The 16,420-nt window shown below is 42.1% G+C and overlaps 1 protein-coding gene across 2 annotated transcripts in view; it reads left to right on the forward strand.

Annotated features, from left to right (window-relative positions):
- Nucleotides 1-16,420, forward strand: part of grk3 (G protein-coupled receptor kinase 3) — a 283,814-nt gene that overhangs the window by 198,277 nt on the left and 69,117 nt on the right. For both annotated transcript variants that reach the window (XM_085961459.1, XM_085961460.1), the window contains exons 9-11: nt 2,882-2,981; nt 13,027-13,105; nt 15,979-16,109. In XM_085961459.1, the coding sequence (XP_085817585.1) occupies nt 2,882-2,981; nt 13,027-13,105; nt 15,979-16,109 (310 nt within the window). The remainder of the gene's footprint in view (nt 1-2,881; nt 2,982-13,026; nt 13,106-15,978; nt 16,110-16,420) is intronic.

Below are 16,420 nucleotides of genomic sequence, written 5' to 3' on the forward strand. Positions count from 1 at the left end.
TGTTTATCTTGAACCCTAATCTTGTCGTCTCCTAGAAAATTCAAGATCAACCATTTTTGCAATGGAAGTGCTGCAAAATAAGTTGGCTTCTGATCACAATGACTTCTGCATTTAGCAGGGGTTTTAATGGTTGTAGCAAGAACATTATAGTGAAATTCATCTATGTGTGAGAATTTTATGTAGACACATGATAGGAAGCTGGAGCCAACAATAAGAAACCAATACTATTAGATGATAAACTTCCATTTTGTGGTTTAGGATGTTATCTGAACATTTGGAATGGGTTACAGGCTTGTAATTTATATCCAGATATCTCTCTCTGGAAAAATTGAATCCAACACTCCTTGGAAAAATGTGGCAATATTTTTTTTTTTTAAGTTGTAGATGGTTTGTCCAGGAAAGAAGGGAATCTGTTTGTGCCCCACTATATAGCTTCTCTCAGGTTGGCCAATAAAATGTTGAGAGACCTTCACGTCTCTCTTTGTGGTGACGCACTTGTTTCCTCACAAGCTTCTTGATAGCAACCACTGAGATGTCCATGAGGAACAGCCTTGTCCTTCCAAATGAAGAGTGTGGCAGCAGGAGGTTAACTTGAAGAGAGGACAGGCAAGAGAAAATTGGAAAATGATTACAAACAAAAGAGCATTCCTCCTTTTGATATCCACTGAGATAAACTAGGGGTGCTCTTGGGGATGTCTGTGGCATGGATCATCCTGTGTTTTCAGTTTGGAAAGTCACATGGCGGTTAGAAGCCTGGACCATCTTGTCTTTCTGGCTTTGGAAGGTGATTTTGAAGGTGAGCAGTCTGGACTACTTGTCCTTGCAGCTGAGGAAGGTCACATGGGCCCATTTTGGTTAATGTACAGACTGGTTTCTAAATCTGCCTGCGTGCCCTCCTGAAAATCATGCAGATCAGTTCTTATCACAAAATTATGCAGTCAAGGCCCATGATTTTCCAAACTAACATTTTTACCCTTTTTGTGCGCAACCAGAAAGCTGAATTAGGCACTGCATTTAAAAACTCATCTCTGATGTTATTAAATTAGATGATTTCCCCCTGACAGAGCAAGAGTTTGATTAGTAGCTTGGGATTCAATAAGATGGATAACTCAATAAGAGAACACCAGCTACATAAAAATTGAAAGCAGCTTGCTTTCCAGCTTAAAAAAAAAAATTAGATTACACCACTTCATTCAATTGGCACGGTATCTTTTCATAACTTATGAACAGAATGTAGATGTGTAATTTTTTTTCTAATGTACTGTACTTATAAAGATCACAAACATACGTAAAGATGAGGGAGGCCATTCAGCCCATCTAGCTGCTGCTTCCAAAAAAAACTACAATCCACCCCCGTAACAGCATCCAACTTCTTTAATGATTCCAGAGTTTGCACCTCCACTACCCTACCCAGAATGCCATTCCAGGTTTTAATCACTCTTTGTGTGAAGAACTGCTTCCTGACATCAATTCTGAACTTGCCCTTTACCAGTATTTATCTATATTTCTTTGCTTAATTGGAAATAGTGCTCAAGATTAACCGCTTGTATTCCACTTAGTATCTTAATATACATCTATATAAAGGCCTAGAAATTGGGTTTTGGCTTAGCCAGGGCTTTAGCGCCGGAAATTAGTGCCGGCGCTAAGTCCCCTGCGCGCGCCAAAAATTCAGTGGCACCGCGCCCAAACGGCTGCCGGCACTACTGAAGGGTCTTAGCGCCTGGAAAAGGGCGCTAACTGCCGTTTCGCGCCACAATTCCGGCGCTGCGGCACCCGGTGCGGCAGGCTGGGGAAGTGCAGGCCTCCTCCTTCCGTTAAGGAGGAGCTGCCTGCACCCGGCCGCGGCCCGCGCAAATCTGCTTAAAAATGAGCCCGGCACCTTGGACAAGTGCCAGGCTTGCATCTGTTCCGGGGGGGGGGGGGGAGAGAAGTCCGGGGAGGGAGCTGCGGGCAGGCGGCCGGCGGGAAAGCGGCCGGCCGCCGCGGGGCCTTTAATGCGCCGGCGCTAACTGCAGTAAGGCACCTCTGACAAAATGCTGGTTGCGGCTGCCACGGGCGAGGCGGCCGCAACTCAATTTCGGAGTTCGGGCGGGTTACCACGGCAACCGGGACGCTGCGCACACCGATGACGTCATCGGTGCCGGCGCAGCGCTACCGGAGCAACGCCGATTTAGGGCCCCAGGGAATTTCACTACTGGCCATAACTCCGGCGCAAGGCCCTCTAGCGCCTCAAATGAGGCGCTAAGGCTACTGAATTTTCAGCCGAAAGTCTCCTCTCGTATGCATCCTTTCAAGGCTGAAGAGTCCACGTTCTTAGCCTTAATAAGTTGTTCCTCTGACACTAGGGATAAGTCTGCATTGTATCCATATCTTCAGTGTTGGTGACCGAATTAAATGGAGTATTCCAAGTGGGGCTTGACCAAAGCATGACAAAGCTTCAGCACGACAGTCTCAGACTTTTACTGTGCTGATAAAGCTCAGCAATCTGCTGTGGAGGGTTTACTCAGTTCTAATCTTCCATGGTCACGTATGTCAACTTAAACCCAACACAATCCCAAAGAGACCTAATTTCCTTCTTTGCTTCCCCCAAGCCAAGGAGAAGAGGACAATATTTTAATAATGTATTTATCTTGTCCTGGGGTCACATTTGGCTCATAACTGAAAGCAATTTGCCTTTCTGTTGGCTGTTCTAGTGTAGGTATGAATAGTGAAAGAATTGACTGTGATCAGATTTCTCACCTCCTTTGCTTTCGCTCTGTACCTGGGTGCCCAGTCTGGGTCTTGGATTCATTCAATAACCTGTGTTTTTTTTCTTGGTAAATCATGCTGTCCTGCAGCATGACAGATTATGTAATTATCATCTTTTGTTTGTTATGTTCAGGTATGCCATGAAGTGTTTAGATAAAAAGCGAATCAAGATGAAGCAGGGAGAAACGTTAGCCCTTAATGAACGAATCATGTTGTCACTGGTCAGCACTGGGGTGAGTCCAAAAGCAATTTTATTTTTATTTGCATGTTGTTTGTAGAAGATGGAGCATTTTTGGGATCTGGCACTGGTGAAGATATTACGCTCAATGAGGTAAGCTATCACATCTTATTTTGGCCAAATATGAGTGTCACCCACCCAGCAACTTTGGAATGATTCAGACCTTGTTGGCACTGTGAATTAAAACACTGTCCTGCATTTGGCTCCAGTGTAGGCAAATAGATGAAGCTCTTCCTATTTCCCTTGGTTAGTACATCATTTAGAATGCTTTTCTTCCCCCTCTAGAATCTGGCTTTGAAGCCACTGCAGGTTCCTATCTCTGATATCCTATAAGAGCCCTTTATGAAACTAGCTGTGTGTACTCAGCTCCATATCTGATACGCCCATGTTCACAATAAAAAAAAGTATGCTCATGACTCAAGACCAAATAACAGTAAGCTAACAGTCTCACATTTCCCCAGTACTGATGTTCCTCACCACTCTTAGCACAAACAATTCACCCAGAATAATTTTTTAAACATGAGAACCTGTATAGTTTTCGCTAGGATGTGTAACTGGAAAAAGTCTGATAATGCAATATGCTGATAAACAAAGGCACTGCGTCATGGAGCATGGATTCTCTTGGAGTCTCACCCAGATCTTCAGTTGGAGGAGAGGCACTGGCACTTCCCCACCCGCCACCCACACCCCCACAACGGAATGACCGGATAAGCTGAAAGGTGAGCCCACTGTCTGTGTAGCCAGCATGGCAGTGTCATTGGCAAAGCCCACCATGTCCCTTGTCCTGGATGATATACCTAAATGATACATGGGCAAGGGGAAATTAATTCATCTCCAATTTTCTCTCTTTCTCGCCTGAAAGTGCTAATAACTTGCTTGGGATACGGTTTCATGGACACCACCAGTCTACCAGTGGAAAGCATCCCAGCTGAGCCTGATCTGGTCTTCATCCCAACATTCACACATGCTCACATTCTATCAAAAGTCATGGAATAGCATTTGGGAGTGGAAACCTTGGTTGGTTTTCCTCCTCCTTAGGCCAAGGACAAGGAGACCCAGTGTGGTGCCCCAACTACTGTCCTGGCTGACAGATTAAGGATCGAAGCTGGGACCTTCCTCTGTATGCGTGGTTGGGCATTGGCCAGTACATTCTCCAACAGAGCCAATGGGAGAATGAGAAGATTTTTTTAAAGGACAGGAGAAAAAAGATGACAGAAAATGCTGGAAAAACTCAGCAGGCCAGGCAACATCCGTGGAGAGAAAATAGAGTCAACGTTTCGGGTCAAACCCTTTGTCAAGACTGGAAAAGCACGGGAAATGTCTTTTGTCTCCACTAGTCCTATCACCATCTCGTCTCGTTTTGAATACCTCTTAATGTCTCTTCACTTCTCTTTTGTTCTCTCCCAGCCCGGCCTCTTAATCTATTTCATTCCCTGTGCCTCTTTAGTCTTGATAAAGGGTTTTGACCCGAAACGTTGACTCTAATTTCTCTCCACGGATGTTGCCTGGCCTGCTGAGTTTTTCCAGCATTTTCTGTTGTGATTTCGGATTTCCAGCAACTGCAGTATTTTGCTATCAGAAAAAAGATGACTGCTGTTTTCTAAGCAAAGACAAAAAAAACAGACCTCTCTTGCTAGGATACAGTGCCCGAAGGTGTTGTGGAGATAAGAGTTTACACTAAATTTTCAAATTCTATCAAATAACCTGAGGTAATGAGCAATGCGTAGGAGTTGTGATATTGCAGTGAATAGGAACTGTGACATTGTATTTAATGAATTAATATTTGTATTAATGATGCTGTTGGATAATGAGAACATAAAGCCAGATGGCAGCTAAAGAATTCTATTGTCTTAATTCCTGTCTGGGAAAGTGTGTGTGTGTGAATTGTGAATAAAATAATTTCCCATTAGCACAATGGTAAAGGCATCACATCCGACTTTGCACCTATTCCCTGCAGCAAGTTGTACGCTTGTGCTGACTCTTGCTGGGGTATGGTTCCACAGGGTGCTGCCAGCATTTCACCACTTCAGACGAATACCCACCCTTCATGCATGAACGTAGACAGTGCTCGTCAGGCAGGGATGTTCTGAGCTAACTACCACACATGCACTTTCCTGTAAAGGATCATCAGATCAGCATTCAGAAGCCCTGGCTGATTCTTCCCCCTTTCTCCAGCTAAAGGAAATGGCAGCTAATTGTAGCACCTCCATTAACACCCCCTGTTGAGTTCAGCGAACTCAGCAAAGACCAGGGATCGAACCTGGAGCCTGCCTGGTCTGTATGACTTAGTACCATATCACCTCGTATATTTAATTAGTTTATAAGTGATGACTGAATTTTTCTTCCGACTCTGTCGGAGCTACTTAGTTATTAACTTGGGTGTATTTAAATCACTCTTATTTTCTCCTTATTTTTTTCTTCTTCTGTCTGCTAGAGCTTCGAGTGCCTGGTGTAGAGAGAATGATTAGGTAACCTGCTACAAAGGTCTCATTAGCACTGTAATGAGCTGGCAACTTGGAAGCATGTGGCATTGACCTGGGATTTTTAAAAGTTAATTCTCGGGATGTGGGCATTGCTGGCAAAGTTGGCATTTATTGCCCATCCTTTGTTGCCCTAAGATGATGGTGGCGGGCCTTCTCCTTCAAGTGCTAGCAGTTTGATATAACTGAGTTGCTTGTTCGGCCATTTCAGAGGGCAATACAGGCCAATGCACTAATTCATTGCACCCCCCAGACTCCTTATGAACCTTAACTTATTATTTAGTGTTAGAGCTTGATGCCTTCAAAAAATAACCCAGATAAATAATCTGTTTAGTAAAGAAATGAAGGTTACAGAGATAAGTATAGAAACAAATAATCAAATGTTCCATGGAACATGATGGTTCATGTAGGGCCAGGAGGATAAAATTTTGATTTCTGGAAAGCAACCAATTCGAGTGAAATAATGGTGTTGTAATTGAATATAGGTGTTGTGGCGTTCTGCTCAGTAAGTTTTGGGATAAGGGAATATTTATGCAGAACTTTCTCTCGGGAGATTAAATATTTGGGGTACAGTTCATAATAGAGTAGATTATACTTACCTGTGGAAGGAGTGAGCTCTGATAGGTTAAATGGCCTTTAGTTGTTCTATGCTTTCTTATGTACATTGCCCTAGAATGTAAGAGTTTGGCTGTAATAAACATGTCAGCTTGGTTCAATTGGTAGCACTTCTGAGTTGGAAAGTGGTAGGTTCAAGCTCCACTCCAGGACTTGAGCATATATCCTAGGAAGCAGTACTGAGGAAGTGAAAGATCCCATGACACAACTCAAAGGTGAGCAGGGAGTCTCTCAGTCCTGGTCAAAATTCCTCTCTGAGCAAACCCCACCAAAAACATTGCTGCCATTTTATTGTGACCTGTGAGATTTACCGGATAACACACTTCCAAAGTAATTAATTTGATGTGACGTATTTTGGGAAGTTCTGAGGGCATGATCGAGCACTGTATAAATACAAGTCCTTCTTTTCTAACATGTTCCGGAACACATTTAAAAACAAATAACCAGATAACAACTAGATTTTCACATCACAGATGGTGCATTACTGATGTTCTTTCAGTCATACAAATACAGTAAACTCTCATTTAAACGGCACCTAATCAACCGGAATTCTTCAATAACCGGCAAAATAGATAGCCGGTAATCTTGCCGAATCCATCCATTTTTTGTTTTTCCGAGTCCGAGTTTCCCACGGTGGCCGAGTTAGTCACTGGTTTTAATTTTTTTTGTGTTAAAAATTGCCTACCTCTCAGTTATCCGGAATTTTTAATCAACTGGCACCATCCCGGTCCCGTCGGTGCCGGATACGAAAGAGTTTACTGTACTTGGCTATGTATTTGCACTTAATCCACTCCTGATTTCCAGGCTTTTCAAATTCATGATGGAATTTTTGTAATGCACCACTGCAAACTCAATTTTACATATTTATTTTCTAGTCCTGGTCTTCAAAGTGTTAACATGCTGGCCCGGTGACTGATTTGTGGAGTCGCTGGTTACTCTGGCAGATGACAGTATGAGTGTCGCACTGCTGCTGTGTTAAATGAGTCGTGCTTTATTGCTCCACTGCAGTAAACTGCACTCGTTGGTAACAAACTGACTCGCTAATGCTCTTAGTAGCCAGCATCAGGTGTGATCAAACTGTCTCCCATAATTATCCAAAAGTAAATGATGTAGGAATAAAACTAAATTAATGTGGCTTTTTCAGAATCACTGAGCAAGAGATGAGCCATGGAAGGGCACTGTGGAATATTGCATGAGCTCACGTTTAATAAAAATGAGAAGGCCTCAACAAATGTACTCGCTTCTCAATCATGAAGCCATTTTGAAGTGGTAGGAATCCTCAGATGAGCATTAAGCATGAAAGAATAATGTTTTGTACTGACACAACATAATTTTTACATACGTTTGCTTTTTTTAAATTAAAGTTAGCAAACACAGCAAAATATGGCATCAAGAGAGCAAAAACAATTGGATCACCTGAGACCAACTGCTTTCTATTTATGCTTTAGTTGCAAACCCTCTTCCCAAAATTTTTACCCACCTCCCCTCGATTTACTAACTGCTCGCTGGGGTACAATTCCACAGGTGCATTTCCATTGTCTGTGTGTGAACCTGAACAGTCATTTGACTATACTCAGTCGTCGGGAGCCCAGCGCTGCCTCTCGTCATGCAGGGGCCACTGTGTAACAATCAGTGGGGAAACCTGTTTGATATTTCTCATCTTTAGCCCAAGAGAACTGTAAATGATAGAAAGGAAGAATGACCTTGCATTTATATAGCATCTTTCCTGTCCTCGGGACATTCCAAAGTGCTTCACAGACAACAAATTAATTTGGAAGTGCAAGTCACTGATGTTTCTTGGGCAAACACTGTAGCCAATTTGGGCCCAGCAAGGCCCCATAAACAGCAAAGAGCTAAATGACCTGTTAATTTTTATTGGTGGTGGTGGTTGAGGAAGTAAATGTTGTCCAGGATGCCAGGAGAACTTCTCTTTGAATAGTGTCACGGGATCTTTACATTTATTTGAACTGGTAGACAAGGTCTTAGTTTAGCGTCTCATCCAAAAGACAGCACCACTCTCAATGCAGTACTTCCTCGGCCGTGGCAATGTACTCAAGCCCTAGAGTGGATCTCAAGCTTCTGCCTCAGCGACAAGAATGCTGTCACTAAGCCACGTTGACACCTGTAGCACCCCGAGTGCCACCCGTAGCTAAAATCAGCTAATCTTTACACAGACCAGGGGTGGAACAATGACCTTCCTGGCCAACATGGCGCAGTATTACTCTGAGCAGTGCAGTTATTAACTGAGCCATCAGGGGACTCTAAGTACTTGTTTCTTAACTTTGCCCCTAATTTTAATGTTCTTTCTACCCCCTGTCTTATTTTCTGATATGGCTGATGAGCAGTAAATATGTTTTGCTCGTAACATTGATTAAATAAAAGGTCGAGAAACATCCATTCCTATGTTGGAACATGCTACTGATGGATATTCCTTGTCACAGCAAATAGTATCTTTAGACTTCTATGAATCGGTGGGGGTGGGAGGGGGGAATTAAGTGGTAACACATTCACTTGCTGGAGTTGAGTGGTGCACAGTTCTGGTTGTTGAGATGTTCTCTGAAGTCTTGGTTCTTCTGTGCATCAAGGAAGCAAAAGATTCCATTCTGTAAAACGTTCATTAAATCTGGTACCTTACTTAAGTGGCCATTTTGCTTATGTAAGCATAGGCAGTGCGGACAGGCTTTTTTGTTTGTGAGGGACATCGTAGCTGGGCCCTGTGAGTTCAGCAGCAAATAACAAATGTTTTAGTGACTTTCAGTATGACGTTGGGCTCCTTACTCCTTTGACTCCTTACTCCTAGTGTTTCAATAACTCATTATCACTCCTTATGGTAGATTGCCTCCTTTCCCGAATGTTACTGGTGTTCACAGTTCTCTTTTTATGCTTCATTTGATGATTCTTTAATTTGAAACCAGCATTTCAACCCGGGTCCTTGGCCCTTCTAAGTAAGTTAGTGATGTATAATTGTGTCGGGACACAAAGATGTATGATGCACTAGGCTTGTTAATGGCCCACGCTCACTTGGATTTTTTTTTTAAAAAGAAAGATTTTATATATAGAATATACTGTGTGGTCCACATTCTCCCATGTGCAGAAGGCCATCTCTCTCTTTTCCAAATCAGTGTCCAATGAGCCTACAGCATAGCTGACACAAATAATAGTATCAATATTGGACATAGTTAGGCATTGCAATCCTTGCACCCAGGGCAAGATAAAAAAAATTCCTATAGTTAATCCTCATCTTTAAAATCTGTTCCTCTCCAACCTCTCATTACCATTTTCTCCACTGCATACCCACGCCCAGAATTCTGCACTTTTATATACAGTACACAGTCATTTTTACCTTATTCTAATCATTATACTGCTATCCATGCCTCTATCGGTTGACATAAGTAAATAGTACTTTTGCACACAGCTGCAAAGGTTAAACAATAATGCAGATTGAAGTTTGCACATGGTGTCGCTGATGGGGTCTCAAGCTAATGGACAATAGAACTCCATTATGGAAAATATTTGCAGACCTATTCATAGTGATTTGCAAAGTATAACCTGCTGTAAGTGCCATACTACAGACACTGTCCAGGCTAACCCCAGCCGAAAGAAGGCTGCCCCATTTTCATGAACACTTTAAAAAAATTATCTTAATCGCATACCAGTTTAATACCTGACAATCTTGTCAAAGACTGTGGCAATTGGATGAGTTTATCGATAACCCATCCCAGCCAAACAAAACAAAACAAATCTCTAGCATTCACTCATGTGCTTACTAATTTAAAAAATAACTTATCTAACACTGTACCACGCCCCGAGGACACCTCAAAGCACTTTAAAACCAATTAATTACATTTTGACGTGCAGTCACTGTTGTTATGTAGGCAAACGAGGCAGCTAATTTAGGCATAACAAAGTCCTACAAACAGCAAACGAATGAATGGCCGGGTAATCAATTTTTGGTAGTGTTGGTTGAAGGAGGAATGTTGGCCAGGACACGAGGAGAACTCCCTGCTGCTCTTCAGATAATGCGAGGGTAACTTTTACAGTCACCGGAGCTGGCAGATGGACCCTTGGTTTAACATCTAATCCAAAAGGCATGCCATCTGACAATGTAGCACCCCTCAGCAATGCACTGAAATGTCAGACTAGATTATATGCTGAAGTCGGTGATGGGGCTTGAACCCATGACTTTCTATCTCAAAGGCAAGAATGCTATCTTCTGTCTCAATTATTTTTGGGTAAGCCCCCAAGTCTTCTGTAGAATGTCTCCAGCAACTGCAGAGTGCCTGCAGCAAAGCAAAACATGGAAAGTAGGAGATGCTGGCCACATTATAAATGATGACCGCCTCATGGCATTCTTAATAGACTGACTCTCGGTAAAACAATTATTTACTCTATATCAGTAACACTATATAATTGTCTTTTTATTATGAACATATATATTTACTGTATGTGAAGCTTTACCATCAGATGATTATCTTCCTTGAGGGGAGATAAGTGGGTTCTCTTGGGAACAAGCTAATGCCAAGATTATGGTAATCTGATACCTGAACCAGGCAGGTATGCAGTACTCTAGAGCAGGGAGTCCAACCTTTTGGAGCTGGGGACTAGATACTCATTTCAAAACCACTGAGTAGGCCAAATGATTATGCAGAAATGCAAGCCCCAGTACACAAAGTTCAAACACCCCTGTGCACAAAAATGGAAAGACTCCGTAGACAAATGAAACTGGCTATACATTATAGACACAGCACCGTCCACACTAAAAGCTAGAGCACAAAATATTCAAGCTCTCTCACCCTTCCCACTGTCCGCACTCCCAATCCTCGCAACCTTAGCTCTTTAAACTTACTGGGCTGGAGGAGTGATTCCTACAAAATTCAATTCCCAGTGAAACTAACTGTAGTTCAAATTGGCTTTGTGCATTTAATATGAGAAGTAGGAGCTCATGGGACGGATTTGGTCCATGGGCTGCGTATTGGACTCTCCCAGTGTAGGGCCGAGTTAAGGGCTGACCAATCAGACTGGCGCGCTGATGGAGCGGGTAGATCCCAGGATACTAGGTTTCTTCTCGCTCGCTTCCAGATAAACCTACAAGCCAAGGTCCCTTTAGGGTGGCTGAACAAGCAAAGGGCTGGATAAACAAAAGGGAAGTTTACCAATGCTCTTTGCTGGTACAATTTGGTGAGGTTCACTCCACTGCACTTGTACTGGTGGACTAGGCCCATTGAAATTTCGGTGCCTTTGTAAAATGTCAGAAATGAACTGAAATACCAAATCAATATCCAGTTATTACACATCAACACCTGCTCCTGAGGTAATTTATCAAGCAGCCTTATATTTATTGAAACTATGATAAACACTGAAACAGATTGTTAGCGGCCCCTTAGCAGGGAGTCCTTCAAAGCCTTGCAAAGGAGGCCTTTCAGTCCTCTCTATCCTCCTTATAACATACACAATGAAACATAACATGGGGCAGTTCTGTCCTTTCAGGCCTCGTTAAAGAGGTGTAGAGTGGTCAATAGTTTACAATTATACCATGAATCGTGATGCATAGGGTCCAAGCAGTGGACAATACCATGAGATATAAACCTACTGGCCTGCATTTAGACACGTAGCAGAGACCCAGTATTTCCTAGGCCTCCACGTCTTCTATTGATGTTCAGTGCTCTCTTTGCTGCCTTGTAAACATGCTGTGCCAGTTCAGCACATCAGTTTGCTTACTTCATAATCCAATTGCAGGTCACTGTCGAAATCTCGACTCCGAGTAAGACTCTAAAACACAAGCAGTACCGTCAGATTGTTAGTTTAATTTTTACTTGCACAAGGGGAGAGCTGCCTGGACAAAGGCTAGGCCAACATCTCTAAAGGACATCAGTGAATGCAGCATATTTATACACTCAAACAAGCAAGCGTTCCATAAATCACGTGTAATGGTATTGTATCATTTTAAACACATTAAGAGTTTGCACAAGGACAATCAAAAGGTCAGCAGGACAGAAATATCTCCAGACAAGGTTAGTTAATCATATATTCTGCCAGGAGGTTCTGTCTGAATCTTGTTACCAAAATGATTTACACTTACTCATGTCTGATCATCTTGTTACCAAGATGATTAGCTTACTCAATAGTTTTGCTTCTTTGTCTAGCGACAATCATTAATAGTTTATCTATTCTAGAGCCTTATGCCTCCCTTGTGCTAGTGAGTCAATTATAGCTGTTATCACATCCTCAATGTGGGTGGGTATTATGAAAGATCTCATGGTCCTGGACACGTTGTGACACATTTACTTTTTCTTGCTTTAGCTACAACCTAAGCAAGTTTGTTCTTTTACTTGGCCATTTTATTCTACCCAGCATGCTAAGTATAATGTCAATTTCCACATCACAACGCAAGCAGGCTAATTGGGAGACTGGCTTAGTGTCATATTACTTTAAGCTCAATGTCGGTAAACCAGCTCACTTCTTTACGGGCTGTCATTAAAGATATTTTATTTATTTATTTGCCTTCAGAATTCAACACTGAATTTACATGGATCATGTATGCATGCGCAGTGATCAAAAGCTGAGAGTCCCTACTGAAGCTACATTGGTTTTCTGTTTGTGTTTGGTCCCTCAGTGTTTTATTTATTTCAGCTGACCCAACACTGGTGATACAGTACCGCTCACAACCCCGAAATGCTCTATTTATGTTTCACTGCATTGCTGCTGTGCTTGGAGCTGTATTAGCTGCACTTTATCTAAGGATGTACAATGTTTGGAAACAAAGTAAATAAAAACTGGACCACATCAATTCAGAAAATAAATAGTTGATTTGTCACCTTTAACTTGATGATAAAAAACAATCGATTGGTAGTGATGTAAGGGCTGAAGGGCGGCTGGTTTATTATTGTATAACAAAGTCTGTTTGATCACTTATTTGCTGTCTCTTTTTCTTCCTCCTTTCCCCAGGACTGCCCTTTTATAGTCTGTATGACCTACGCTTTCCACACACCTGACAAGCTGTGCTTTATTCTCGACTTGATGAATGGTAAGACAAAATATTCTGATCTTTATATACTCTGATGACACCCAGATTAGCTCCGCTCAATTACTGATCAGCTGGAGGCATAATGAGGCAGGAGAGATGAGCTTAAAACGCACGTTGTCTAGATTAGTCTATCTCTGCTTTCTTGTGTTATTCCTCACTTGTATAATTCAATGAACGTTAAAGTTCACCAACCTTTTATTAGCAGCTGTGTCTTATATGATCACCTATTTTGGGTGAATTCTGTGCTCACCGGGTGATAAATGTAAATGCTACAAAAGGGAACATATTTCACTTTTTGCACGGAGTGTCAGCATCACACACTGTCAGGTCAGATATGGCACAATTAGATGCAAAGTAAAGCTTTCTCTGCACTGTCCCATCAAACAAAACCCAGGTTAGAATGAGAATAAACATTCCTCTACACTGCCCCATCAAGCACTCTAAGGTTAGAGTGTAACTGGCTATGCTATCTAACTCTTTCTATGTTAAGTACTTCACAACTCAGTACTGTCACAACATTGGCCTAACTTTTTAAAAGAGATTCAAACGCATATTTAACAACAAAAAAATGATAGACTTAAGTCACTTTCCAAGAGGCTGGCTTCTCGCCTCGTATTCAAAATTATGAACAGTTTTGCCAGTAAAAATATATGTTGTTGAGTACAGCATTCCAAATAATAACACGAGAAGGTAGGAATGAGAGAAGGCTGTTCAGCCTATCCAGTGCATACCTGACCCACTCAGACCATTTTCATGTTCGTCTGCCTTGGCAACAAGGCAGAATCCCTCTTATCCCTTTTGAATTAGGAAACTATCCATCTCCTCCTTGAATTCTTCCTCATGCACTTCACTGAGTGCTAAGTATTCCAGAAGTTAATGTCTTATAACCGACAAAGCATACCGCACACATTCTTGTGTGCGCTACTTTTATGCAGTCATGAACCCAAAAAAATAACACACACAGGAAGGTAATACAAGCACATGAAGTGCCTGGACTTTGCGGATCGAACGTTCTACCTTAATATCTCTTGCATGTGAATTTGTTAATCGTTTTCCACCTCAATTTTCTCACTTCTTCTCCTTGAGATGCTGTCTGTTGCTGGGTTACAGTTCAACAGGTATTGGTAGCCTTCCAGTACCTTGTCCAAATGGCCATTCTTTAAGCAGACTATCAATAAGGTATTCAATCACGGAGGAATCACAGCTAAGCTGATCCTCACGTGACATTACACCTGCATGCTTTTGATCACTGGATAGCAATGAGGCGTGGGAACAATGGTTAATTTTTCTCCTCCCTAGCTCAAGGGCAATTCAGCACCAGGTGCTATCCCAGCTGAGATTAGCATTCAGCAGTTGAATCTGGGACCTTCCTGGTCTTTGTGATTTATGTGTTTACTCACTAAGCTACAGAAGCACTCAGTTATAACTACTTGTTACGGTTAATGTTGCCTTCCATGAGTGTCAGCTTTTATGTAGAATTACATAGAAATTAGAACAAGGAATCAGGCCATTTACCTTCCACATGAGCAGTAGCCCTAATCCCATGTGCCTGCCCTGTTTCTATTTCCCTTTTTTTCCCCCTTTCCTTCGATCACTTATCTAACAACAATAACTTTCATTTATATAGTGCCTTTAACGTAGCAAAATTTCCAAAAGCACTTAACAAGAGCGTTATCATTAAAAACATGTTTTGACACCGAGTCACAGAAGGTGTTATCAGGACAGGTGACTAAAAGCTTGGTCAAAGGGGTAGGTTTTAAGGAGCAGCTTAAAGGAGGAGGTAGAGAGGCGGAGAGGTTTAGGGAGGGAATTCCAGAGCTTAGGGCCTCGGCAGCTGAAAGCACAGCCGCCAATGGCGGAGCAACTAAAATCGGGGATGCGCATGAGGCCAGAATTGGAGGCGCGCAGAGATCGCAAAGGCTTGCAGGGCTGGAGGAGGTTAGAGAGATAGGGAGGAGAGGCCATGGAGGGATTTGAAAACAAGGATGAGGATTTTAAAATAGAGGCGTTGTCAAACCAGGAGCCAATGGAGGTCAGCGTCGACATGGGTAGAGAATTCTACAGCCACACAACCCTCTATTTAAAAAAAAAAAAAAAAGTTTCTCCTTTCTGTCCTGAATCTCTTACATTTAATCTTCTATCTATGTCCCCTTTATGTAAACCCTCAACAACTGGAAATGGTCTATTTCTATCTAACCTGTCCCAGCCCTTCATAATTTTAAAACATTATAAAATCATGCTGTAATCTCTTCTGAACGAATAAAAACACTCCCAAATGAGCTTGGCTCACTTGGTAGCTTTCTCACCTCTGAGTTAGATGATTATGGGTTAAAGATGTACTCCAGGACTTAAGAAATGTCAACTCATCCCGGTTCAGTCATGAATGCTACAGTGTCAGAGGTGCCATCCTTTAGATGAGACATGAATCCGAGGCCCTCTCAGCTGCTCCAGTGATTCAGGTGGACAGTAAAGATCCTGTCGTATTATTTGAAGAAGAGCAAACAGTTCTCCCAGTGTCCTGCCCAACATTCCTCCTTCGATCAACATCATCAAAACAGATCAACTGTTCATTCATCTGCTGCCATGGTATGCCTGCAAAACAACAGTCACTGCACAAAAAAGCAATTTATTATGTGTCAACCACTTCACAGTAAGTGACAAAGACACTGAATAAATGCAAATCTTTCTTTATTCCTCTACCAGACCCGACTACACCAGGTTACTTAGTTAACTAGATAATTATGATGGCAGCAATAATGGAGCAAACTGGTTGAAATTACCGAATCATTGGTGTAGGCCTGACAGACTACATGGCGTACTGTATGTTTTAATAGATCCAGAATCATGTGGCTAACTGTTTGTCCTATTTCTAGGTGGAGATTTGCATTATCATCTTTCACAGCACGGTGTGTTCTCAGAGAAGGAGATGAGGTTCTATGCTGCTGAGATTATGCTGGGCCTTGAACACATGCACAACCGATTTGTAGTGTACAGAGACCTGAAGGTAAGATGAGATTTCTACAACCATAAATATTCTTTTAAATTATGTTTAATATAAAAACAGATAGTACACAGCAGGTTGAGTCAGCTTCTGTACATTTTTGCTTGAAAAATAATAAATATTTTAAGGGCAATTTTTTTGTTTTTAAACTACAAATGCTAGTGTTATAAATCTCATCATCACGAAGAAACAACTCATGAAATAACACTGGACGGCCAGCTGGTGGCGCCGTCCAAGGAGTATAAATACTCGGGCGTGGGCCCAGCTTGCTCAGGGACATTTTGTAAGACAGGAACTAGTGAAGTACAACTAGA

The sequence above is a fragment of the Somniosus microcephalus genome, chromosome 19 (genome assembly GCF_052327205.1).
Source record: "Somniosus microcephalus isolate GS21.2 chromosome 19, FLI_Smic_1.0, whole genome shotgun sequence".
Classification (NCBI taxonomy): domain Eukaryota; kingdom Metazoa; phylum Chordata; class Chondrichthyes; order Squaliformes; family Somniosidae; genus Somniosus; species Somniosus microcephalus.